Source organism: Varanus komodoensis, unplaced genomic scaffold (assembly GCF_004798865.1).
Source record: "Varanus komodoensis strain SLA01 unplaced genomic scaffold, ASM479886v1 scaffold12, whole genome shotgun sequence".
NCBI classification, from domain to species: Eukaryota; Metazoa; Chordata; class Lepidosauria; order Squamata; family Varanidae; genus Varanus; species Varanus komodoensis.
Window position 1 is genome coordinate 3,519,242 of NW_025335349.1, and position 26,554 is coordinate 3,545,795.

At 43.9% G+C, this 26,554-nt stretch overlaps 1 protein-coding gene across 1 annotated transcript in view; it reads right to left on the reverse strand.

Moving 5' to 3' along the window:
- Positions 1-1,891: 1,891 nt before the first annotated feature.
- The window catches only part of LOC123019006 (protein eyes shut homolog), a 227,764-nt gene continuing 203,101 nt past the window's right edge, over positions 1,892-26,554 (reverse strand). Inside the window, exons 9-10 of the mRNA XM_044421442.1 lie at positions 2,425-2,537; positions 1,892-1,964 (exon numbers count right to left, since the gene is read on the reverse strand). Coding sequence (XP_044277377.1) covers positions 1,892-1,964; positions 2,425-2,537 — 186 coding nt within the window. The remainder of the gene's footprint in view (positions 1,965-2,424; positions 2,538-26,554) is intronic.

Here is a 26,554-nt window from a genome sequence, read left to right on the forward strand (position 1 = left end):
TGGCCAGTGAAGTCCCCGCTGGCCCGAGATCACACATCCTGATGTTGGCTGAGTCCCCACTAATACTGCACCCTTCTCTGATGAGCAGATGCAAAGGGAAAGAGGAGGAGAAGTGAAGGATCAGTTGCGTGGACTGCCTTCTACTTGAACAACCGCTAGATACAACCAGACATTTTTATTTATTTACTCTTTAATTTCTAGAGTGCCCGATAGCCAAAGCACTCTGGGCAGTGAACAACAATAAAAAATACAATGAATTTCAATAGAGATTAAAACATCATACAATTGCATTAAACATTGAAGCCATATTCAAAATCATACATTTACAACGAAGTAGCTCGAACCAGCCCATCCTTCTAGGGCTGCCCATTACCCCACCCCCGCCCTCGTGATACCCCTCTTCTGGCCATGCACGCCCACCTACGACTTGGAGTCGGTAAATGCCTCAGCAAAGATGGGAACATTGTGCTTAAAGCATAATAGCTTTGCTGCTGGGAGGGCTCAGTGGGGAGCTTATTGCACCATGTGGGCCCACCATGGGAAAGACCTTCCGCCTGGCAGTCAGCAGCCAAATCTCCCTTGGAGGAGGCATTTGGAGTCAGTCTCAGGTGTTCAGTGTAGTGGCCAGATGCACTGTCATTGGAAGAGGCATTGCAGCAGGTACTGGGGTCCCAAACCACTGTGGCTAAAACCAGCACCTTGAATCGAACTCAGAAGCATATAGGCAGGCAGTGCAAACGGGCCACAATGGGAGTTGAATTGCTGGATGGCCTGCTCCTATTCGTTAGCCTGATTGCCACATTTGTACAAGCTGAAGCTTCTGAACTGTCTTCAAGGGAAACCCCATGCAGAGCACATTATGGCTGCACAGATGACCACAAATTCAGCCTCCACATAAAGCTTAAAAGCTAATTAATAATCGTCCATAGTATCATTTGGGAGCGGAGAGGATAGTAATATGGAAGTGCCAATGTTTTCTATGGTGGCCCATTAGGACCACCTAACTGTCCAGTTTTAGCCTTCTGCCCAGAATTGCAAAAACAAAAACAGCAGACAAAACAAAGCTGGAGGGCGACAATGCCCCTGCCAGGCTACAAATGCAAGACCAATGTGCAATGTTTCATAGTGGCTTAAAATAGGCAAAGAATTATTTGAATAAATATTGGAATTGCTGTGCATGTCAGACCTGAAAAGGTTCGAACAAATTGGAGTGGGCTTTTGGTTTTGGGTTTTAGCTTCCTGACTACATTTTGCCCCAGCGGCAGTATGAATGTCTTGCAAAACATTCATTAGGCGGAAGTGTAATGCAGAACTCAAAAGCTTGCCAACTGTTTGGGCAAGCCCACTGCTTGACTCTTCTCCCGCCAGAGTCCATCCTTTGCATGTTCTGGCTCTCTTAGTTCTAGTACCTCTGCTTAACTTGCTTGCCGGCAATTGGACTGAGGGCGGGTCTAGTTCCAATGCACCAGGTCTGGCTGGAACCATCTCCTCTTCACCATGGCAAACTGCTCCCTTGTTTGGCTGCTTCTCCCTCTGGCCCAGACTATGGAAGTGGTGTTGAGAAAAAGCAGGGGGTGCCACTACCTCGTCGTTCATTGGTTCTCCTCAAGAAACTAAGTGGCAACAGTGCTAATAATAATGATGAGGATGAGGAAGAGGAGCAACAGCAGCTGGGGACAATGGTGGCAAGAAGGTAGACTCCCTCTGAGAGGAAGCCCAAGGACAGCTGGCACTGTGCTCCAGGCCTGCTCGTGCTCACCTCAGGATTTATAGTTGCTCAAGATACATTAAAATTGGATAGCAAATGACCTGGTGTGCATAATGCAACCCATGGGAAGCAGTTGCTCACACAGTTCAGTTAATGTAATCTGTGCCAGGATTAGCGCCTGGTTCAAAAGCTTAGCGGCCTTTGTGAAAGAGCTCTGTTTACTGCCTTGTTTCCAAATAAGAGAGCGAAAGATGATCTAACAGAACAGCAACAAAAAAGAGAAATGCAGGCTTTCAACCATTTGTTTTATACTCATATGCTGTGTTTTCTGCCATCTTGTGTCATGTGCTCAGAGCATTGGTTTTGCTGCCGTTCACACAGAAAACACATGGACATTCTAAAACAGCAAGAAATGCAGAACAGCATTTTCCCTCTATTATCCCGTTTGGTTTCTAGTTGCATTCTCTTGTTCAACCTAAAATACCTTAGTTGCCAAGGGCAGATGCTCAGCATACATAAATTGACAGGCTTCATTGTAGTATTCTTAAAATACACACAAATGGAGAAAATGCGCGCACACACGCACACATGCACACACACACACACACACAGAACATTCTTCTACATATATTGCAGACAAACTGCTGTCCTTGGAGTGAAGAAAATCTTAAAGGATCAGTTTCTTTTGACTGGAAAAGACATCGAATGTGATTTACCTGCAGCTGTCAATATTGTTTTTATCCACAGCATTAGAAAAGGTGAAAGGTCCCATGTTATTGATTCCTGTAACTTCTATGCAGCCACTAAAATTGTAGACAGATGGAGTCACCTAAAGGGGAAGGAAGAAAAATCAAAAGAATAAGATAGCTATCATATTTATGATAGGAAGTTAATCCAGTTCTGAAATCACTCACTTTTTGCCATAGGGAAACTGGCTTGGTTCATTATATCCTCAGAATTCCAGTTGGAACTATAGTGCTACAGTTAGGCTATATTTTAATGATCCTAAAATGATAGTTTTCATGGCAAAAAGTGTGACTTTTTTCTATGTACTTATAAGAAATCATGATTATCTTTTACTATCTTACAATATACTATACCTCCTGTTTTATTGAGGACTCAGTGAACGTATTTTTAAAATATCCAGCCAAAGTAAAGCACTGTTAAATCCTGGGAGAGATTTAAATGCACATATGTGGATTTATTGAGCATTAAGGCTACTTTGAACCTGAAATTAATCAGCAATGTGACTAGCCCAAAATGTGAAGGGAAACCCTTCCTCACCTTGGTTTGGGATTATGATCCTCTCTCAGACTGAATCATCTAATTTGCCAATCTTGAGTCAAACTCAGGAATCTTTTTCCTACATATATATGGGGAAAAGTTCACGGGAGTTACTCCCTGTTGTAGGGGTCAGGAATATAGAATCACAGGTTTCAGCTCTTTATTACTTAGAAAAATATAATAAAATCCATTAATGAATAATAAAAAAGAAAATGAAATATGAATAAAATAGCAGTTGCCAGTGTCCATTCTCATCATAAATCACAATATTCCTGAACCCAGGGGCCTGTCTGCCCCCAAAAAAGTAGGCAGGGAGAATTTGGAAAAAGCAGACCTCCCAAATCTGTCTCACTCTGCTCTTTAACTTTTTTCTTTTTCTTTCCAAAAATTTCAACCTGCCCCTCAGTCTCAAAATAGCAAGGCTTACATGTAACCTGGAAGTAAGATTTATGTTATGGTTATAGTTCTTTTTCTGTTCTCATAGGTCTTTCAGGTGGCCTTGTGGCTTTCTGGCTGTCCCTTGCTTTGTAAGCATGGTTTAAAAAAGCAGGATCAGTGGCTAAAAGTTTAGCTACTTATGTGCAAACCAGGTCAGTGACCTAGTTAACACTTACGGATAAGCCATGGTTTATTTAGTTTATGGTTTGTCACCCTATGCAGACTGAACAATCTGTAGGTTGTTCTTTCAATGCCTGGGATGTTTGTTTCCCTTCTCCTTTACTTGCTCCCTTCCTATAGCCCAAATGCCTTTTTGGTGCTATGTAGTACAGTGCGTTGCTTGTCTGATCCCACCCACTCTTACCTGTAGCCCAGTAAAACCATCCATGAACAACCCGCATTTTGGTTTCATACCTAACAATAACCCATGGTTTGAACAGCCCAGAATTCAGAACTCAACAACGAACCATGGGATCCTTTTCTGAGTTGCCTGGGGTTAACAAACCATGGTTTACTAGAATGGCTGCATTTGCATATGATGATGATGCAGAATCCAACAACCAGTGATTGAGTTCACAAGATATACTGAGCCATGGGGTGGAGGTGGGGTTAGGGTTTCATGTGAACTCACAAAACTTGTCCTGGTAGCTTAAATATGGCTTGTTAGAGGGCCTGTTTGACCCATGAACCTGGATGACAGGACATGTCATACATCATCCAAATTGCTACAGAGACACTTGGCAAGTGTGCCTAACACCTAGCATCATGGAATCATTTTCAAACTTGAGGGGCCACCAGGGACACCTGATCTCCCACACTCCAAACCTAAGGACCCTGCTTCTAAAGGGTGGAACTTGCCCTTTTGGATCCTTTTTGGGAATAAGGAACTCTTGGTAACCAGCTTTCATGATCTAAAGGTGTTTACAGAAAGGGTCAAGCCCAGTGTGCCCCAAACAGCTTGTGATGAGCAGGACGAAGATTAATTGTTCCCCACCAGGTGTTCCCTGGGATGCTCAAGGAAAAGCCAAAGGGAGAAAAGTGGGAGGAAAGGGCAGTCTACCCATGAAACATCCAATCATCTGCAAAGTATATTGTGGGTAGGGTGGTTTATAAGCCATGTTGTATCGGTTCTGCCATGTGGCTTATTATGTTGCATGAACCCATCCTATATGTCAAATAAACCATGACTTTGGCTTTATGTATGGACCGAAGCACGATAGCCTATCGTGATCCTTTTCTGGCTCCTCTTAAACCAATTTCTGCATGAACAAGGTGACTACCACTTTCAGCAGAACTTGATGAGAAATACAGCACATTATTTAATAAATCTGTGTACCACCTCCAGCAGATATTCTGAGGCTGTTTACATTGAAAACAGAACAAACTGTAATCCTATTATGGCTCATACTAACAGTCAGATTCCTTAAACTTTCCTTCTATCATGCCTAATTTATTGTCCTATATTAAGCAAATGTTAGCTCATGCTTAACTCTCTTATTGGAACCAGTGGGACCTAACTATGCCTAACATTTGGTTGGATCATGCCCCAAATCTATTACAATGAGCTGCTATATATTTAAACCTGGCCATTGGCCAGGAAATGCCAGCACAGAACAGATATCTTACACTGATTTATGAGGGGAAATTATCATTTTTATACCACTTTAAATTTGGAAAGCTTTTTGCAATCTTATTCCAGTTATTCTAACAATCAGTCTGCTAAGAAAACAATTACATCCACTGCAAAGAACTGAGCTGGAAATTGCAGCTAGCCTAAAACATGACAGGTTATTCTGGAGCATTTGTGCTGCCCCTTGGAAACAGAGAATCACAAGAATGGATGAGATCCCAGGTTCATGTAGCCCACTTAACTCACCCTTGGACAGAATCCTCAGACTATTAACCTATGAGTAAACTCTGCTATCTGACCTCATTCTAGCCCTGCCTCCGTCACATCTATATTTGCTCAATGACTCACCATTTGTTAGCACCCTTGTAATTATTAAACAGACGAATAAGAGTATTCATTGGCACATCTGAAGGCTATCCATGTTATTTTTATTATCAAGGGGAAAATGACGGTAAGCATGCCATTATGCTTCACACATATTATTTATTTATTTGCATGTATATACTACCTCTTTACTCCTAATGGAGTCTCGGGGCAGCTTACAGTATTTAAAATAGCACTGTAAATTAAAACAATAAAAATAATCCAATACAATAAAATATTAAATAGGTACTATTGCAACAATAATTAAGTCATTACAATAAAACACTAAAACTGCTGGGGGAACAACCAAAACGAGCAATTAATATAAACTAGCTGTTAAAATTGTTATGGATTAAAATATCTAGAAAAGAGAAATATTTCACCTGGTGTCAGAAAAAGAGTAACGTTGGCACCAGGCCAATTTCTCTGGAAAATTTACTTCATAAGAAGGGGACAGCCAATGACAAGGTCCTTCTTTTATTTGCCACCCTCTAACCTACTTGAGGGATGGCTCCTTTAGAAGGCCCTCCTGCCCAGTTCTTAATGGACAGGCCAGTATGTGTGGGAGAAGGTACCCAGGTCCTAAGGTGTTTATATGTCAAAAGAAGCACTTAGGCTACAACTGGTAACCAATTTAGATTGCAAAGAATTGGTGTAATACGGGCCCATGAGGTGGTACGATTGTCAAACACGAGGCCTGATACTAAACCAGCTGAATCTGCTTTCTTCAAAGGCTGCCCTGCATAGAGTGCTTTACAGTAATACAACCTGGATATTACCAGTGCCTGCATAACTGCAGCAAGACTCTCTCTGTCCAGGTAGGCATGAAGTTGGTAAATTCCTTACAGCTGAAGGAAGGGCCTCTTGGTCACTGCGTCTACCTGAGCTTCCAAAGATAGTCCTGGGTCCCAAGCTGCGAAACCTGTCCTTAAGGGAGAGTGCCACCCATCCAGGGGAATGGCCAGGATAATGGCCCTCCAACCTGCCAGAAGTACCGCCTACTAACAGTACTTCTAACTTGCCTGGATTGAGCTTGTTTATTGAGCCTCATCCAGTCCATTATTGAGCCTCGAGACAGGTTCTGGAGAGGCTGACTCACCTGGATTAGTTGTGAATGAGAGGTAGAGCTGCATATTTTCAATACTGCTGACACCTCAGCTCACACCTCCTAATGACCTCTCCCAAAGGTTTCATGTAGATGTTGAACAACATGGGGGATAGTATAGAGCCCTGCAGGACCCCATGGCATAATCACCATGGGGCAGAGCATCTATACCCCAGCACCACCTTCTGGACATGGTTGGCCAGAAAGGAGTGGAATCACCACAGAGTGGTCCCCCCAACTCCCATACCAGTCAGCCTGTCCAGAAGGACACCATGCTCAAGGGTGTTGAAAGTCACTGAAAGGTCCAGGAGAACCAACAGGATTGCACTACAACAGGATCTCTCCCAGCAAAAGTTATCTTGACCAAGGCAGCTTCCATTCCAAATCCTGGCCTGAAGCCTGATTGAAATGGATCTAGAAAATCCATTTCATCCAAGAGTACCTGGAGTTGCCCGGCCACCACTCGGCTCAATATCTTGCCCAAAATGGGAAGGTTGGCCACAGTCCAATAGCTGGTGACCAATGTGGGTCCAGGCTTCACTTTTTAAGGGGAGGCCTCATCAGAGCCTCCTTTAAAGATGCTGGGACCACTCCCTTTCTTAACAAGGCATTGGCAGCCTCTTGGACCCAGGTATGAACTCCCTCCATAGCTTTTCCAACGTGCCAGGATGGTCAAGGGTCAAGCAGGCAAATGGTCAGATGACACAAAATGAATACCAAAATATTAATAATATGGTCTGGAGAGACAACTAGTAAACAGAGGCTGTACAGAAGAGTGAAACAGGAGCAAAAAATGAAAAAAGTTGTACATTCAAAGAAAATGTACATACATAAAGCAACTTACATGCATATCACAAGATATTTTCAGCTATTTGTTCCCTAATAGGCCTTTAATCATTAAAAAGCCGAAGGTGGAGTATAAATATGAGCTGTGCACTAAATCAATCAATAAAAAATCAAACTAAAAAATTCAGCAAATGGGGCCCAGGTGTTCATAAAATTATCCAACTTCAGACCTCTTTCTTTTGCCCTTTTAAAAGCTGTCAGTTCCCCTAGTTTCATTAAATCCCACTTTTTCAATATCCATTCTGTGATGTCTGGCATAGGAACCAATTTCCCATACTTACCATATACTACTTTGGTTGCTATGGTCATATGGTTAGCAGTTTCAACATGTTTATATCACTGCCTTGTCATGGCGAAGGGGCTTGCATAGCTCAATGAAGCTGTGAGTCATTCTGTACAGGGTCACCTAAGACAGAAGGGTCATACCAGAGAGCTCTGACAAAACATGATCCACTGGAGAAGGAAATGGCAACACACTCCAGTATCTTTGCCATGAAAACCCCATGGACAGTACCAAAAGGCAAAAAGATATGATGCCGGAAGATGAGCCCCTCAAGTCAGAAGGTGTCCAATATGCTACTGGGGAAGAGCAGAGGGCTAGTACTAGTAGTGCCAGAAAGAATGAAACGACTGGGTCAAAGCCAAAAGGACACTCAGTTGCTGATGTATCTGGTGGTGAGAGTCCGATGCTGCAAAGATCGATACTCCATTGGAACCTGGAATGTAAGATCCAAGGATCAAGGCAAGCTGGATGTGGTCAAACAAGAGATGACAAGACTGAACATCGACATCTTAGGAATCAGTGAACTAAAATGGACAGGAATGGGTGAATTTAATTCACTTGACCATCAGGTATACTATTATGGGCAAGAATACCTCAGAAGAAATGGAGTAGCTTTCATAGTCAATAAAAGAGTAGGAAAAGCAGTACTGGGATACAATCTCCAAAATGACAGAATGATCTCAGTTCAAATCCAAGGAAAACCATTCAACATCACAATAGTCCAAGTCTGTGCCCCATCCACTGGTGCTGAAGAGACTGAAGTTGACCAGTTCTATGAAGGCCTACAACACCTTCTAGAATTAACACCCAAAAATGATGTCCTTATCATCATGGGGGATTGGAATGCTAAAGTAGGAAGCCAAAAGATAACAGGAATAACAAGCAAGTTTGGCCTTGGAATACAAAAAGAAGCAGGGCACAGGCTGGTAGAATTTTGTCAAGAGAATACGATGGTCATAGCAAACACTCTTTTCCAACAACCCAAGAGACGACTCTACACATGGACATCACCAGATGGTCAACACAGAAATCAGATTAACTATGTGCTCTGCAGCCAAAGATGGAGAAGCTCTATACAGTCAGTAAAAACTAGACCAGGAGCTGACTGTGGCTCAGATCATGAGCTTCTGGTTGCAAAATTTAGGCTTAAATTGAAGAAAGTCAGGAAAAGCACTAGGCCACTCAGGTATGACCTAAAGCATATCCCTGATGAATATACAGTAGAGGTGACAAATAGATTTAAAGAATTAGATCTGATAGACAGAGTGCCTGAAGAACTATGGACGGAGGTTCGCAACATTGTACAAGAGGTAGCAACTAAAGCCATCCCAAAGAAAAAGAAATGCAAGAAAGCAAAATGGCTGGCTGAGGAAGCTTTACAAATAGCTGAGGAAAGAAGGGAAGCAAAAGGCAAGGGAGAAAGAGAAAGATACACCCAATTGAATGCAGAATTCCAGAGAATGGCTAGAAGAGATAAGAATGCCTTCTTCAATGAACAGTGCAAAGAAATAGAAAAAAACAATAGAATAGGGAGGACCAGAGATCTCTTCAAGAAAATTGGAGATATGAAGGGAACATTTTGTGCAAAGATGGGCATGATAAAGGACCAAAATGGCAGGGACCTAACAGAGGCAGAAGAGATTAAGAAGAGGTGGCAAGATTACACAGAAGAACTATACAAGAAAGAGCTTAACATCCCTGATAACCACGATGGGGTGGTCACTGACCTCAAGCCGGACATCCTGGAATGTGAAGTCAAATGGGCCTTAGGGAGTCTGAGCAGCAACAAAGCTAGTGGAGGTGACAGTATTCCAGCTGAGCTATTCAAAATCTGAAAAGACGATGCAGTAAAAGTGCTACACTCAATATGCCAGCAAACTTGGAAAACAAAATGGTGGCCACAGGATTGGAAAAGGTCAGTTTACATTCTGATCCCAAAGAAGGGCAATGCCAAAGAATGTTCAAACTATTGCACCATTGCACTCATTTCACATGCTAGCAAAGTTATGCTCAAAATTCTACAAGCTAGGCTCCAGCAGTATATGGACCGAGAACTACCAGAAGTACAGGCAGGATTTCGAAGAGGGAGAGGAACTAGAGATCAAATTGCCAACATATGCTGGATCATGGAGAAAGTTAGGGAGTTCCAGAAAAACATCTACTTCTGCTTCATTGACTATGCTAAAGCCTTTGATTGTGTGGATCACTACAAATTGTGGCAAGTTCTTAAAGAGATGGGAATACCAGACCATCTTATTTGTCTCTTGAGAAACCTATATGCGGGTCAAGAAGCAACAGTGAGAACTGGACACAGAATCACTGATTGGTTCAAAATTGAGAAAGGAGTTTGGCAAGGCTGTATACTGTCGCCCTGCCTATTTAACTTATATGCAGAGCACATCATGAGAAAGGCGGGGCTGGATGAATCACCAGTTGGAATTAAGATTGCTGGGAGAAATATCAACAACCTCAGATATGCAGATGATACCACTCTCATGGCAGAAAGTGAAGAGGAACTAAAGAGCTTCTTGATGCGGGTTGAGGAGGAGAGTGCAAAAGTTGCTTGAAACTCAACATTAAGAAAACTAAGATCATGGCATCCGGTCCTCTCACTTCCTGGCAAATAGATGGGAAAGAAATGGAGGTAGTGACAGATTTTTTTTTCCTGGGCTCCAAGATCACTGCAGACGGGGACTGCAGCCAAGAAATTAAAAGACGCTTGCTCCTGGGCAGGAAAACTATGGCAAATCTAGACAGCATACTAAAAAGCAGAGACGTCACCCTGCCAACAAAAGTGTGCATAGTCAAGGCTATGGTTTTCCCAGTTGCAATGTATGGCTGTGAAAGCTGGACCATAAGGAAGGCTGAGCGCCAAAGGATTGAGGCCTTTGAATTGTGGTGCTGGAGGAGACTCCTGTGAGTCCCTTGGACCGCAAGGCGATCAAACCGGTCAGTGCTAGAGGAGATCAACCCTGACTGCTCTTTAGAAGGCCAGATACTAAGGATGAAACTCAAATACTTTGGCTACCTAATGAGAAGGAAGGACTCCCTGGAGAAGGGACTAATGCTGGGAACAATAGATGGCAAAAGAAGAAGGGGACGGCAGAGGATGAGGTGGCCTGATGGAGTCACTGAAGCAGTTGGCGTGAGCTTAGGTGGACTCCGGGGGATGGTGGAAGACAGGTAGGCCTGGAGGAATGTTGTCCATGGGGTTGCGATGGGTCAGACACGACTTCACGACTAACAACAACAACAACAATATGCACAAATTCTTTTGTATACATTAAACAAGTAAGACAGAAATGGATCAAATCTAGTGGAATGACTGAATATTGCTTACAGTATATTCTTTCTCTTATTTCATTTCTTTTCACACGGGCATGACCACCACCTTGGCTTTTAAGGAACATCCAATGTCATGAATATAGTTTGTATTAATTTTACTGAGAGTTGCTGGAGTGACATGCCAGCTCACCATAATTTACAGCTGTTCTCCCTAATATTTATGGGAAGTGAGGTGCTACTGCTCGCTAACCATAAATCTTGCCCATTTTATGTGGATGTTTTTGGGTTTCATCACCATGCCTCCAAACTGAGAGCCTTCATTGCTGGAGACCTTGAGCAACAGCAGTTCTAGGATGGATTTAGTCCTGCTCCCTAGTCCTTCCCCAGAAGGTTTCACACCCTAGATCCTGCACGCCAACCACTGAATCTTAAGGATGTATTGCTGCTGCCAGACTGTAAAGAGCAAACCCTAGAAGGCCCTGAGGAGCTTTCCCCAGCTGTTGCAAGTCTAAACCTCATCCCTCAAGAGGAAGCAAAGGACTGCATAAGAAGACACTGAAGCTTTGAGATATCCAGGTACAACCATTGAGCAGGCTGGAGTTTGAGTATGGGTCTCTTGGCCAGATCATAAGACATTGGCAATTGATTTAACTTGTCCTGTTGCCTTAGCTGCAGCAATGTTAGCTGTGGTGCTGATGCCTGCCTATTGGCCTCCAATGGCAGGGTCCTGATGGCTCTGCTGGAGATTGACTCCACCAACTTATAGTTGTGCCATCTTGACTGAGTTGTTCCTAAGTTTCTGGCACTAGCTTGCCCGGTGGTGATGGGATCTGTGATGGATGACAGTTGTGTCACAGATCCCTTTACTTGTTCCATTTCCCACCCAAAAGTTAATACTTTAAATATTGGATACCCTTTGTTGTCTTTTTGCAATGCCTTCTCTGCAACAATGATCCAGTTGCCTTGGGGTTCCTATTTGGGCTGAAAGGAGCTTCACCCATTCGTGCTGATTATGTTAGAAGGGTCTTTCTTGGAAGTATTCAAACCCTGATAAATGTTCAGTTTGACATCCATTATTAACTTCACTGTAAATTAAGACCCTTTTCTTTATATCATCTATCTATCTATCTATCTATCTATCTATCTATCTATCTATCTGGAGAACTTCAGTGAAAAATGCAGCAATATATATGTACTAAATGGAGACCCAAAAGCCACCTATAGGAACTCAAAGTAAAACTAGCAATTGTATCAAGGCGAAAGTGGCAACCTGCAATAGTAGCGCTTAGCTTGGACTTTGCGCCCTGCATGGTACAGCAAAAAAGTAATTGCAAGGATTGGCTTATGGAAGGTCCTTTCTTCCTGGACAGGTGGGAAGCAGTGTCAAAGCAGACTTTGGCCATTGTCCTTCTGGAGAGATGCTTAAGCATCGCAGCATGCATGCAACATACCACTGTGTGCGACAGTAACTGGAGCAGGAGCAACATTACTTTGACCGGCTTCACCACAGATTTCCATGAGGGCAGTGGTGTAACATTGGCATGGTCTGACTAAGATGTTATGCCTTGATTCTCGAGGTACATAATTCTGCCAAACCAGGTATGATCCCCAAGATGACTAGCTGCTCTCCGAGAAGTTTTGCCATAAGCAGCTGCATTGTTTCATGCATCTTTGAGCAACGTTTCAACAGCGCACAAGTGCTAATGTTTCACATCACATCCTTGTTACTGTTAGCAGAAGAAGCAAAGCAATAGTCCCTGATAAAACAGTCAAAGGCCAAAAGCACCATCATTATAGCGTTTATATCAGCTGCTGTCTTCATTGGAGTTCTTTCAGCATTTCTAATGTCAAGTTAGTGTGGGCAAAATCATCACCATGGCAACCTGAAATCTATATTGCACACTGAAGAGCAAATTAACAATGCAGTTTGGGAATATATATATATATATATATGGGGGGGCAGGGGGAAAAAGGTTATCCGTACTTTCTTGAAAACATATTCTTAGTGAATATTTTATGTTATAGCACGGTTGCCAGAAGACAGAAATCCACAGATCGAGTCCCTGGTCACTTCCTTTGGATTTGTGATCAGTACATTTCAGGCATAATGCCTTTTCCTCTCAGATTAAAATAAAATAATTATGAACCTTGCCTTCTTGCTCTAAGCACCGCTGTCTTACACACATTCCCGTCAAGCAACACCCACCCACATGGTGAGAGTTATAAGGTTAAATGAACTGCAGAACAAATACGCATTTCAGAAGATGTTGATGAATAAGGGCAGCTAATATGAGGGAAGAAAAGAAAGCGACTGCTTCTGACCTTTATGCTTTGGCCAGGGAATTGCCACAGGACAGTTATATCACTCAGAAGTTATCATGTTACAGACTTCATCAGTGTGTTCACCTTTGAATTAATTTAAGTTTGCTTAAATTTGTATACAGACACATAGAAGTGCTTAGTCTATTGAAAGCTTTCGGTGTTAGTGTTAATAATTTAGCAACTGAGAAGAGATTTCCTATTTGGGGCATTAAAAAGGCAATGGAAGCCATTGCAATTCATTAAAACACTGATGCTGATACAACATAATCCTAAATTCCCTGGAAGGGTGACTGAAGAGCTCTTGGGCGCTACAGTTCTCCCGCTTTGTAGGTGGAAAAGTAGGAAAGGTCAGGCAACACCAGTGCCCTTCTTGTGGCCAAGGCAGAAAGAGCCACTGCTGTTGCGCTTCCATCCATGGTGCACCTGTGGTGGCAGCATCAGAACAGGGGACAAGAGCCACGGAAACCTAAGCACCCTTGTTCCCTAGGTACACACTCCAAAAGGCCCTAAACCAAGCGAGCATGGCTAATTAATTCATACTGAACACTAGGAGAGGAAGGGAGGGGGAAAGGAACAATTGGAGTGAGGAGGGAAGGGAGAAAAAAGTAGCCTTCAGTTTTGCTATATGGATCAGCAGGACTTTGGACTTGACAGTGGATTCACTATGGATTCCCCTAACATCTCACATGTTTTGCATATCATTCACCTTCTTTCTTCATTCCTAAGGTGTTTAAAAACGTGCCCATACACATGTATGTACTCACTTGATCATTCAGCATGTTTCCTGAATGATCTCTTTCTCATGAAGGGGAATCCTGGCCTGTTCAGGATTCTCTCCCTCTCACCCTTGAGTTAGAATCACAGAAACACAGAAGAGTGGGAAGGGGCCAGAGGGACACTGGGTCCGAGCCCCTGCTCAGTGCAGGACTCCAGGGTAAAGCATCCCTCTCAGATGGCTCTCCAGTAGTGCCTTGAATGCCTCTAGTGTGAGAGAGCCCACAACCTCCCTAGGTACTTGATTCCATTACTGTTCTGCTCTAACAGTCAGGATTACCCCCTCCCCATCTATCTAGCCAGAATCTGACTTCCTGTACCGTGAGCACTGAGCACTTATTCCAGGCCCTGCACTCTGGGATGATCGAGGAGAGACCCTGGCCTTCCTCTTTGTGACACAGAGCTTTGTTTCCACTCTGGATGATCCCTGTTTCCCTCCTCTGAACCCTTTCCAGCTGGTCTGCGTCTTTCTTAAACTGTGCTGTCCAGAACCTCCAGATGAGGCCTAATCAGTGCTGAGCAAAGGGGAGCTAGTACTTCACGTGATTTGGGAGTGAGACACCAATGAGTGCACCCTAAAATAGGATTTGCCCCTTTTGTTGACTCATCTTCAGCTTGTGATCTATAGTTCCAAGCGCTTGATACTTTCAGCCCAGCACTTCAGCCTGCCACAGGTTCGGTATACCTTTGTCAGTATGCGTGTAGAGTCTGATGCACACTAAACATGCAGGGGATGCTGTGCATGTGAGAGCGAGAAAGACACACAGAGAGAGTCCTGGGAAGCCACAAATCATTAAGGCGGGAGCTACCCTTAAGCCTGCAGATCTGATACTCTGCAGGGTTTGGTACACCATCTTTTAATGCCCCACCTGGAGTCATCCAGAGTCCACATAGCCCAGCACTATACAACCTTTTCAATGCTTGAGGGCTACCTATGATGTTGGGGTCATGCATGTATATGCATGCACACACAGAAACACACATGATCGTCTAGCTGTGGACCAGTCACAAAGGCGGGGATAATCCCTGGCAGCCTGTATTCAAAGCAACAGATACTAGCTAGGGCTTACCGGCTCGAGTTGGTGGAGTGTGCATACACCTCGTTACAGCAGCATCTTGGTATTTCAGTCACAGCAATGTATCCAAAAGCACCCAAGGCTGCATATGTGAATGACTGACTTATTAATGTCATGCTGTGAAAACATTCGTGCTGAAGGCTTTGGAAGTATGGAATAAATCCTGCCTTTTAAAGCGGCACTTTAGGGCACCTCTCAAGATCATGTAAAGCCGATTTGTTACTTCTTAATGCACATCTATCAGTCTCATTCACATCATTAGGGCAGCGGAAGCATGTGAGGGTGTAACAGGTGTGTGTGGTGCAATTTCAGGAAGGTGCCTGTGTTAGTGACAGCCCAGCACTACTGAACAAAAGGTGGGGTCTTTTCACTTGCATTTATCCCACGCAGTGACTGAAATAACCCAAAGTGCACCTTTTCACATGGAAACCTGCAAAAGCCCAAACATTTCAGGGAACTATTTATAGAGGCACAAGTGGGGACAATTTTGGTATAGCTCCTTTTAAAGACATTGAGAAAGAACTATTGCCTTCTTGTGAATATCTTGGGCTCTGGGGACTCCCTGCTTTTTAGGACTCTTATTAAACCCATCCAGCCAATATGTCACTGCTTTGCAATGACCAGCCTTTCTTGTCCATACTAATACTTCTTGCTTTTTCTGACTATTTTTGGCTAGAATGCAGGAACTATGGGATCACAGCCTATTTCTTCTTCAGCTGCACTGATGACTGAGTGGACAGAAGCAGGAGATTCCCTTATGAGAACCAATAAAAGAAATGACAGGAATCCCCTTGTGAGTGCTAGCACTAGTTCTAGGAAAGGAATCCCTTTGCTACACCCTTAACGGACCTAAATGCAAAACCTTACTTCTTCAGGTACTGTGCCTCAGTGTTTTGCAATGATAACTTTTGCCATCTAAAATCTGGCCTTAGATGAAGATTACAGATCATTGACTAGTGACAAGGCATCTTACAAGTGGATATGAGCACTGGTCCCAGAGCCAGACACAACTAGCACACGTATGGGAGAACATTTACCTTTACCTTACTGCATTCATGCCCTGCCTTTCTCCCTTTAAACAACTCAAGGTGGCGCACATGTAATCCTCATTTGGTTCTCAGTGTTATCCTCACAATGGCCATATGAGGCAGGTTAAGTCTGAGTCAGTGAAGGGTCCGGAGTCACCCAGTTAACTTCACAGCAAAGTGAGAATTTGATCTCTAGAGTCATCAGACTGCAGCCTCTACAGCACATTGGCTTTCAAGTAGGCCCAGTATCTAAACCTATGACATTAGGGGCATACAACTCTGCTTTAGAAGGTGGTCACCAGGGCAAATGAACGCATCCCTTTTGTTTTCATATGCATGTGCATCACATGCACACGCAAAAATCTTTGCAAAATCAAACAAACATCAGGAGGGGCAGGAAGCCCGACAAGTGCCAAGAGAGGTGTCTGTGAGCACATTGCTGTCCTGCTTTTTCTCTTAATTGATCACAATATAGGCATAGGCCCTTTAATCTGGATTAGGACTGCAGTGGGGAATAAGCTGAAAGACCTCCTGTCCTGCCTGCTAGGGCTCCAATCTGGTTTGCACACTAGCTTTGTCTTTGTTGGTTCCCATGTTAAAATAAATGTGCTTTGGCGCTCAGAATGGCTCGAAGGGAACGACGGAATGGGGCAATTTACACCAGAGCCTCTTCTGTTTCTCAGTGAAGGCTGTTGCTCTATGCATGCACAACACAGTTTTCACTGTTTTATTTATTTATTTATTTGGGTGTTTTTACCCCATTCAATAATACGTTGCAGGTCTCTGGACGTCTTACAAGTCAAAATCCAATAAATACATATAAACCCAAATAATATAATACAAAATAATCCATGACTGAGCATAAAACATAGTTAAAATGTTAAATATTAAAATTATGGAAAAATGAAAAGCTCTTGACCCGGCACTGAAAAACATATAACGTTGGCGCCTGGCGGACCTCTCTGGGGAGCGCATTCCATAGCCGGGCACCACCAGGGCACCTACGAAGGAATGTAACAGTTTCTACTGTGCTGAAAACGTGATCTCGTGTGACACGCACACTAATGCATTCAAAGGAGAAATGGTTGTAGGGATTGAAGCTACCCCAGTGAAAGAGCCTTCAAAAGATGTTGATACAGATTTGGCCTTAGATGAAGTGTATGGGTCAGAATCTGCAGATGAAACGCCCAGGCCAAATGGACCCAGAGATACACCCAGAAGTTGCTGAGAATCAGACAGTTTCAAATTCTGTGGGGAAGTATAGTGAGCATGATAACGTGGAAGGGGATGGACCTGACACCACTAAACTGAGGAAATGATGTGAGGGCAAGAGGGCAGAGTGATTAGGAAATGTCAGAGGCTCCAAGAGACTGAGACTTAAGCAGGAGAACCTGCCTTGAAGGCACAGTTTTCTCTTTCCACTTTGTAACAGAGCAGAGGCATTGAGTCTGGAATCAAGTTCCTATCATTAAACCACGTTTCCCCAAATCCTAGCATTCTAACTTGTTCCTTTTGTTATTGACTTCTGCTTTATTCTTCTTCTGTACTACAAAGTCAGCTGAGCTGGTCAGCTTTAATGTAATAAAGCCTTTCAGTCAGAAAACCTTTGTCCTGAACTGCCTAGAAGGAGGGGAAATAAAAGGGCCAGGACACAGTAGGTTCTGGAAAGTGATGTGTGCAGTGACATGGCCCTTCAAGTTTCGTTTGGCTTTTTGGTTTTTGGTTTTTTGATCTACTAAGCTTGGCAGGTTCACTGGTGTGAAGTTGCTAAGCAGTGGAGATTTTTTTTTAAAAAAAGAAAAAAGTAACTGACAGCTCCTCTTGCCCTCTTACAAAAAATCATGGAGAAGGAGCAGGGGATGAAGAGAGGAGAATGGGTGCTCCGGGGCTGCTGGCAACCACCCTCCCAACTCCCATGGGGTGAAGCCTGCAGGATCAGGACCTCTGTTCCCCTCCACTGATCATTGTGAAAGCAAGTACCCATGATGACTTTCTCAAGAGTGAGTACCACTGAAATCTATGGGATTACTTCTGGGAAGTACTATTGATCTGCTGTGATTTATTTCTCAGTAGGACACAGTTCCCAGGACACAACTCCAAATCACCTGAAGTACTAGTTCCTCTTTACTCAGCACTTTTAGGCCTCATCTGGAGTACAGTGTCCAGTTCTGGGCACCACAGTTTAAGAAAGCTGAAGACTAGCTGGAAAGGGTTCAGAAGAGGGCAACAAGGATGATCCAATGACTGGAAACAAACCCCATGAGGAGAAGGGCTGGGCTTGAGAAGAGAAGACTGAGGGAAGAAAGGATAGCACTCTACAAGTACTTGGAAGGCTGCCACAAAGAAGGCAGCCAGGATCTCTTCTCGATCATCACAGAGTACAGGACATGGAACAATGGGCTCAAGTTACAGGAAGCCAGATTTTGGCTAGATATCAGGAAAACATTCCTGTCTGTAAGAGCAGTGCGACAGTGGATCCAAGGACCTAGGGAGGTGGTGGGCTCTCCCACACTGGAAGCATTCAAGAGGCAACTGGAGAGCCATCTGAGAGGAATGGTTTAACTTGGAATTCTGCACTGAGCAGGAGCTTGGACCCAGTGTCCCTCTGGCCCCTTCCCACTCTACTATTCTGTGATAGTATGATTCTAAGACTCGGGAAGACTAGCAAAGTCACTGCAAGGTTTACTTTTCCAAAGGGGAGGGGAGGAAGGGGAAACAGCGTTGCATTTATTCTCCAGTAAATGGGACTCTTTAGCTTAGAAAAAAAAGGGCTAGTAAGGGGAGACATGGTAAAGGTGTTTAAAACACTGCAGGGTTCAAAGAAAGTGGAGAGGGAGAGATTCCCATAACACATGAACCTGGAGTCATCCCATGCAGCTGACTAGTGGAAGATTCAAGGGGGTACTTCAGATAAAAGGGGGTACTTCTTCATACAACTTATACTTAAATTATGAAATTCACTGCCATGGGAAGTGGTGGTGGCCACCAATCTGGGTGGCTTTAAAAGGGGATTGGACCAGTTCACGAAGGAGGAGGAGGATGAGGAGGAGGCAGGGGCTGTCAGTGACTACTTGCCTTGCTGGCTGAGTTCTACCTCCTGTATCAGGGTGCACGCCTGCATGCACCAGATGCTCAGGAGCTTGGGCAAGGGAGGTATTGTACCCATCCTGCTTGATGGACCATGTGTGCAGCTGGTTTGCCTCTGAATGGACCATTGGTCTGGTCCAGCATGTCTCTTCTTCCACTCCTATGTTCACTGGGCTAGTCAGAGAAAGAGAGAGAAGCCCCGAAGAGAAAAGGGTGGCAAGGGAGATGGGAAAGCAAACTCTTCCTTTCACGGAGTTGCTGCTGCTTTGTTGAAGCCCAATAGGATCTTTGCCTTTGCAGCACCTCCCTTCTTCCTCCCCCTGGAACAGCACCGCGACTTCAGCACACGCTGACAAGCATACCATGGAATAAGCAACGTCATGATAAACATGCCCAAAGAATCCAGTATATAATGGCAGAAATAGCATGAGGAGATCAGTTTAGGATGAGAAGTGTATGACACACCAGTGAGTTCAGCATCACAATGCCGACACAAATCCTTAGTGCGGGTCCCCATTACATGACGCAGAATTGCCAACCACGCCAGATGCCAGTGGCTGTTCTTAAGGTGGAGTAAGATTCCCGGAAATGTCTGGCATTAAAAATCATCAGTTACCAGTAGGAGTATCCCAGACTTTAATCAGTTATGCAAGATAATGTAATAAGATAGTAGGCAGAAAGTGTGCTGAATAGAAGGAACATTACTCAACTGAGGATCTTGTTTTAATTAATTCCACTGGGGAAGTAGAGAAGTCAAAAAGACCTCAATAATTCCCACTTTCTTCTTTGCCACTTTCTTTGGTCTTTGTTAGAAGTTGTTTTTCTCTCCTGTAAATGTTATTTTACTCTCCAGTGCACTCTGAATGGTTCTTCATGAGTAACTTGACTGCACATACTTTAGTGTACAATTCTATTCACGCTTAGACAGAAAAAGCTCTTATGTACAACTCTCAGCAATGCTGGGAGTCGCAGGAAGGGTCTTTCCTCATCCTCACTTGGGCAGATTTGGGCTGTAGGCCATTCTACATCACACCTTTGCTCCAAGGCATGGCTTGGAGATGGCTGCAGTTCTTTTATTAGAACAAAATGTCTTCATGAAAGTACCTGGTCATCAGCTGCTCCTTTCCTTCTCACCGGGATCAGAACCACTTCGTGTTCACCAGATGTGCAAGTGGGGCCTGGGAAAAGACTATGGCCAGAGCTGGCACAAGAGAGCTCACTGCCTGAAGCAGAACTGCAACTGGCACTCTTCGCATACATGTCCAGGTACATAGGAACCCAAGCTATTTTAGCACATGAAGCAGAAAATTGTAGAAGCACATTTCCCTGCAACTAAACTAAATTGAATAGCAGCTGCCCTCAGATGCCTCAGGCAGCCGCCTCATCCTGTTTCATGACAGGGCCGGCCCTGATCACAGCTGAAAGGGCTTTCCATTCATGTCTGAGTCTCTCTCTGCCATTCCTCCAGCTTTAATGCTACTAAAGAAATATATCCCTTCTGACTCCTTGAACAGAAAGACAATCAAGAAGAGTGTGTCAGCTAAACTGCTCTTTGTTCAATATGTTCCTGAAGATGCCAAACTGCCAAAACATGGGCAAAACTTCCTCTTTTTCATCTAGGAATTTGTGACAGACCAATTGAGATGTTTGTGGAATAAGCACAATGGCTGATGAAATCAGAAAACCTTCCTTCATAAAATTGTAATTTAAGAAAAGTTTAGTTTTCAATCCCAGTTTTCAGCCTTTGCTGAAATAACCTCTCCTACTTACTCTCCATATGCATGACGATGGTAGCAAAGGACACACTGCTCACAGGATTTTCTTGAAGAGTAAGAACAAAATGGTCACTGAACCTTAACACACGGCTGGAGCAACTCTGTTGCTTTCATGGCAGATGCTTGTCAATCTCTGAACTTGGACACTTGTGAGGTGCCTCATGTCCCCATTGCCTCATGATGGCTGGGTTTTGGCCATCAAATTTAGCACAGGGAAAGGTGAGGGACGGAGAGACACCAAGGCCAATTGGTGTAGCTCTTCAGTGCTAGCCTTCTCCCTCTAGCACTGCAGCTGGTCATACTCCCTTCCCCACCCCCTGAGACCCAATTATTACCTCTTGGGGAACAGCTGTAGTGGTTCCTTTCCATGGAACCTGTGAAGGGACAGGGTGGAAGCTTGGCCTCCAGCTCCCATCACTTGAGATCAGTGGGGACTGCAGCTGGGACTCTGAAGAATGCTCTGGCCTCCAAGACAATGTAGGGAGGCCATAGGATTGTGCCCTTATTTAATTATTTAATTGACGGGGGCAGCCTCAGCCTATCTATGTATCAGATTTGCTAGACAGTACGTAATAGATCACCAGAAAGCCACTTAGGGCTTCCTTGCAAATCATAGGATTCCATCATATCTTTCCCTGCAAAATCAGTTCTGTCCAAAGTAATCCTGTAGGCCTAGTTGTTGTGGCTTTAATTCCTGTTTTTCTATCAGCAATAAGGTCTTTTCTCCCTTCTTCTCTTTAGTATTCAACTGGGAATAAGAGGCAGCTGATTTACATTAAACTCATGTGGGGCAATCTTAGTCATAATGGCCGAGTTCCAAAATTTTGTTGGAACGTCCAAATGCACAGGTAGGCTTTGGAAGGCATGTTCCAGCCAGTGTCCCATACTCCCAAAATTCAGGATGGCCACAGGATCAGCCTCCCAATTACATGCCCTGCATTGAACTGGAAGCCACAGAAGCTCTGATGCACGTGCACATAAGTGCTTGGGTGTGCATCACTGGCCTCTTTGCAACATCAGCTACATATATTTGGCTTTTTCATTCAGTTGCCCTTTGGGAACTAACTAATTCATGGCCAATGGCCTTTGGTCCTCCAGTACAAAAATCCAGCAGCCTGCAGCCTGGGCAGGGGGCGGGGCAATGAACTTCCAGAACCAAATCTCAGTGTATTCCTGTGTTCCTGTAGTCAGAACTGTCCTGCAATTTAAGTGAGTCGAAACTGCAAAATTGCACATTCTCTGAGTGCTTTTTGATGAGGGTTGGTAAACCGTTTTGTTATTCTAACATTTCAGGAATATGGGAGAACATTGTAAATTATGGAATGGCAGGTGACAAAGAAAACATTTAGTTGTGTGGTTAATGACTGAAGTAATATGATTTGGCCATCTAACAATTCTCCCCTTTGTATTGTGTATGATTGTTATGTCCAGGGTCTAAAATTGCCTAGCTGTAGCACCTGATCCCAGGTGTGTAGCCAACTCCCAGGTGTGTATCTAGCTGTATCCATTACACCTGTCACTACGGCATACCCAAAAACCCAGTTCTCTCATGATGAATGATCCTTTCCGGTATGCTCTTCTGATTTGTCACAATTCATTTTCTCCCTTTTAATCCTACATAGATGCTCCAGTATTAAGAATATGCTCCCAAATAATACTAGAAAAAATACTACTAATACTGCCTTTTTTTTCTTATTTTGAAAAATCCTCAGTCTTTCCATTTTACTCCAGAAAAAGAGATTCAACTGGCATCAGGTATCTAGCCAAAATACCCAAGACTCCCTGCATTTGTAAAGTATGAAGCAATTAAAATCCTGTTGAGTAAAATGCTGCAATAAAACCCTTATTGGAAAGATTACATTTGGACACTGGCAATCAGAGTGATTTCTGGTCAGCAGGGTACTCTGCAGCTTGTCCCCTCAAGCTTGGGGTCTGAAAGCCGCAAGCAGCTTGACTTCCTCACTATTTAAGCCTGTTAGACTTGTTTCCAGAAGTGCTCACTAGATGTCTCTATACTGGTTAAATATAGTCACTGCTGAGCCTGGCACAATGCAGTTCCTGTTAACAAGAAACAGGTTTGATCTGAAAAGGCTGGCTTGTAGCTGCCGACTCCACTACTGGATATTTATTTTAAGTAAAGGTTCTTATCTATTTTGTATGTAGGACACAGGACACTTTTGTGAATGGTTTCCAGATGCCGGGGGTTTTTTCTCAAAGAATCAGAGTGTGATGCATTCCTGGGTTCCCCAACATGATGCCCAATGCACCTGGAGACACCACCCTGGACATGTGCAAAATTCCCTCTTGGCTTTAACAGCTGGTTTAAAAAAAACCAGGGAGGAAAAGCAAGCCACCCACTTCAAGCACTATCTCTTTGCTGCAGCATGGCATTCTGATACTCTCACTCTACAATAGGTGAGCAGGGTCATCACTCCAGGGATTTCTCTTGTGAGTTTGGTTTATGGAAGTGGTGGGCAACCACCAGATGCTTGCAACCTTCTACTGCTCTCCATGTGGCCCACTCAGAAGCCAGCTGATTAGCTGAGCAATGAAGAAAACTCTGATGTAACAGCTGGACCGTGAGTCCAATCAAGTTTGCTGGGGTAGGAGAGGAAGCTTCATGCTCTGCTTTCAGCAGTTCAGATGCAGTTCAGAGCATTGCTTTTCTGCCATGGAGGTCTGTTTCCTTACTAGCATGTGTAAAAATACTTACCCACCCTGCAAACCATCCCAGAGCTGCTAAAATCAGTTTCCCCACTGCTAGTAGTGTTTGAAAAACAGCAGTCCTGGAGTGGATTGCCGGGGGTCAGAAAGACTTTAATCTCCCTACCAACAAGCAATCTTATCAAGCTGCCAAGATTGCTGTTTCCCTGCTGCTACCAGCAGAAGCAAAAGTGCAAGCTTGGTCAGGATGACTGAAGGGTAGAAGGATAAAACTTCTCTTGCCCCAAAGCAATGCTGGCATTGCTGAGTTCACTGTTTGCCCAGTGCAAACTGGCAGAGACCAAAACTGTATTAGGCCTTGAAGCTTGTTGATGATGCATCTGAAATGGCAAAGATTTATTTCTTTAAACTATGCACCATTTTGGAGCTTCACATATAGAAGCGTGTTGATCAAGTATATGTTAGTAGTGTGTGGTTAAATGAAGTCTACTGAACGATGGCAATAACAGGGAGGTGAAAGGCTCTGTGTGTCCAGCTGAGAGTTAAGCCCATCATACTATGAAACAAAATGGGCACTTCAGTTCTACCTATATAGGATACCCATCTAACCATTTATGTTTTTCCAGGGCTCCCATTTAGCAAGGGGCCTTATTTGTCCCCACTGCATAAGAAAAGGGTGAAGCCAGTAAGATCCACACCTCAGCAGGGTTGTTTCACTGTCCATACGCGCTGTTTTCTAGCCAATATCCGAGGCACTGGCCAGCTGTGCCAAGCTGTTTCTAGGGATGCCACTTTGGACTAGAACAGAAAGGGAACTTTCCCCTTTGATCCACTCTAGGGCCATAAACTGGAGCTTGGCCCAAGACTTCAACAAACTGCCTTCGGTATATGTACACTTGAAGCATTACTATATTCCCATCAGGTTATTTTCTGCATTGAAACCTCAGATGTTTTTTTAAAAAGGCATTCCAGAGGCAGGAACCGAAATGAAAAGCGCATATCCCGATGTGTACACTCCCCAGAAATGCAGCCCATTACAAGAAAGTGAGAGTCCCTAATTTTAGTGGAGCTAAGTGCAATGCATGGGAGTACATGTACTTGTAGTCAGATCTGCGGCAATTGACATATGCATTGCAAAAGTATATAGATTTCTATCAAAGGTATAAGCTTCTGCCAAAGTATATTAGATCACTAGGAATTGTACAGCTCTTTCTAATGCTGGATATTAAGTAATGGAAGAGAAATCATTTGGAAAGATCGTTGGTAGGCATCAGCTCTTCAGAGCACTTCAAGCAGCTTTTTAAAATGTAGGAAGAGCAGTCAGTTGAAAATCATTCCATAACTTGTGTCTTTCATTTCTGAAAATCACATTAGATTAAATAGTAAAATAAAGAATGGCTGGAAGAAATGAAGCCGGACAGAAATGGGCACAGCCCTGAACTCACTAAAAATCTCTTTTATTTTATTGGATTAACCAATAAAGATGTATTACTTCTACATTTGTTTCTACAAAAGGTTTAGCTTTGTCTTTTGGAGAAGAGATGAAGGCAATTATACCCTGTTATTGTAGGCTACTGTAGATGGGTCTTTGTTGTTTTGTGCTGTCCAGTCGTTTCTGACTTATGGTGACCCTGTGAGTGAAAGCCCTTCAAAGGGTCTCTTCCATGTCAGCCTTGCTCGACTCTGGTGCGCTGGGGGAGCAGCTTCTTTGATGACGTTAATCCATCCCGTATGTGGGCTTCCTTTTCCCTTCTGCCTTCAACATTCTCTTACATGATTGTCTTCCCCAGGGAGTTTTGCCTTCTCATGATTCTCCTGTAGCATGGCAACTTGAGTTTTGTCAACTTACTTCCAAGGAAAGCTCTAACTTGAAGTATGGTTGCTAAACATGGGTGAATCAAATGTTATGTGAACAGGCAACAGGACTTCCGGCATGCCCCTTGCATGCCTTTAAACAGCTCCGGGAAGTCCCTCAACCCAGTGGAGTTCCTGTGGAGGCACATGGACAACTACAGTAGAGAGAATGTATCTGTTCAGCCAGCAGTGTTCATTCCACTGGCAAGATGACTACCACTGGGTACTACCCCTGTGTTTGTTCTGTGTTCTAGAGTGAGGTCTGAATTTCCCCAGGGTTCCTCAGCGAGATTAATAATGGTGAACAGCATCCCTGAGATGTAGCTTAACCATCACTGCCAATTCTGCTTGGCAGTCTCCAGCCATATGGGGGTTTTGAAGGTGTTCTTAGTGGATTCTTTACCACCTGCCTGGGATGTAGGCAGCTTCTCGAGGCAGGCAAACAGATATAACTAAATGCTGGTTCTACTGAGGTGTCACAAACCTAATGGCTCAACAGGAACACTTCTGTTCTTCAGCTGAGCATGTCTGTGAGCAAGCTGGCTGCCACATACTTCATAATATTTCCGTTCCACACAGGGCTGCATTAAACTGGGGATGAGATGTGTCATTGTAGCCTCATTTAATATCTAATCACTTGTGCAAAATAGCTTTGGACTGGGCAGTGGGGAGAAGGTTTGTGACTAGCTCCAGCCAACTCTGGAACTGTTCAGAGCTCAGACCTGGAGAGAGAGAGGCATTTAGAAGTTAGGGACCTTTGTTCCCTGGTGGAGCACATGTGCTGCATGTCCAAGGTCCCAGGCTCAGTCACTGATATCTACCTGTCTGGAACCCACCAGTGTAGACCAACAGCTGGGAATGTGAAGCCCTCCAGAGGTTGCACTACAATCCCCATCAGCCCTTGCCAGCATAGCCAATGGTGAGGGATGGTGGGAGCTGTCTTCCAACATCACCCATCCTGGTGTGGAAAATATTGAGACAGATGGGTAAGGCAATGGACACAAAGTGCTTCTCAAAGTGCTTCTCCCTTTT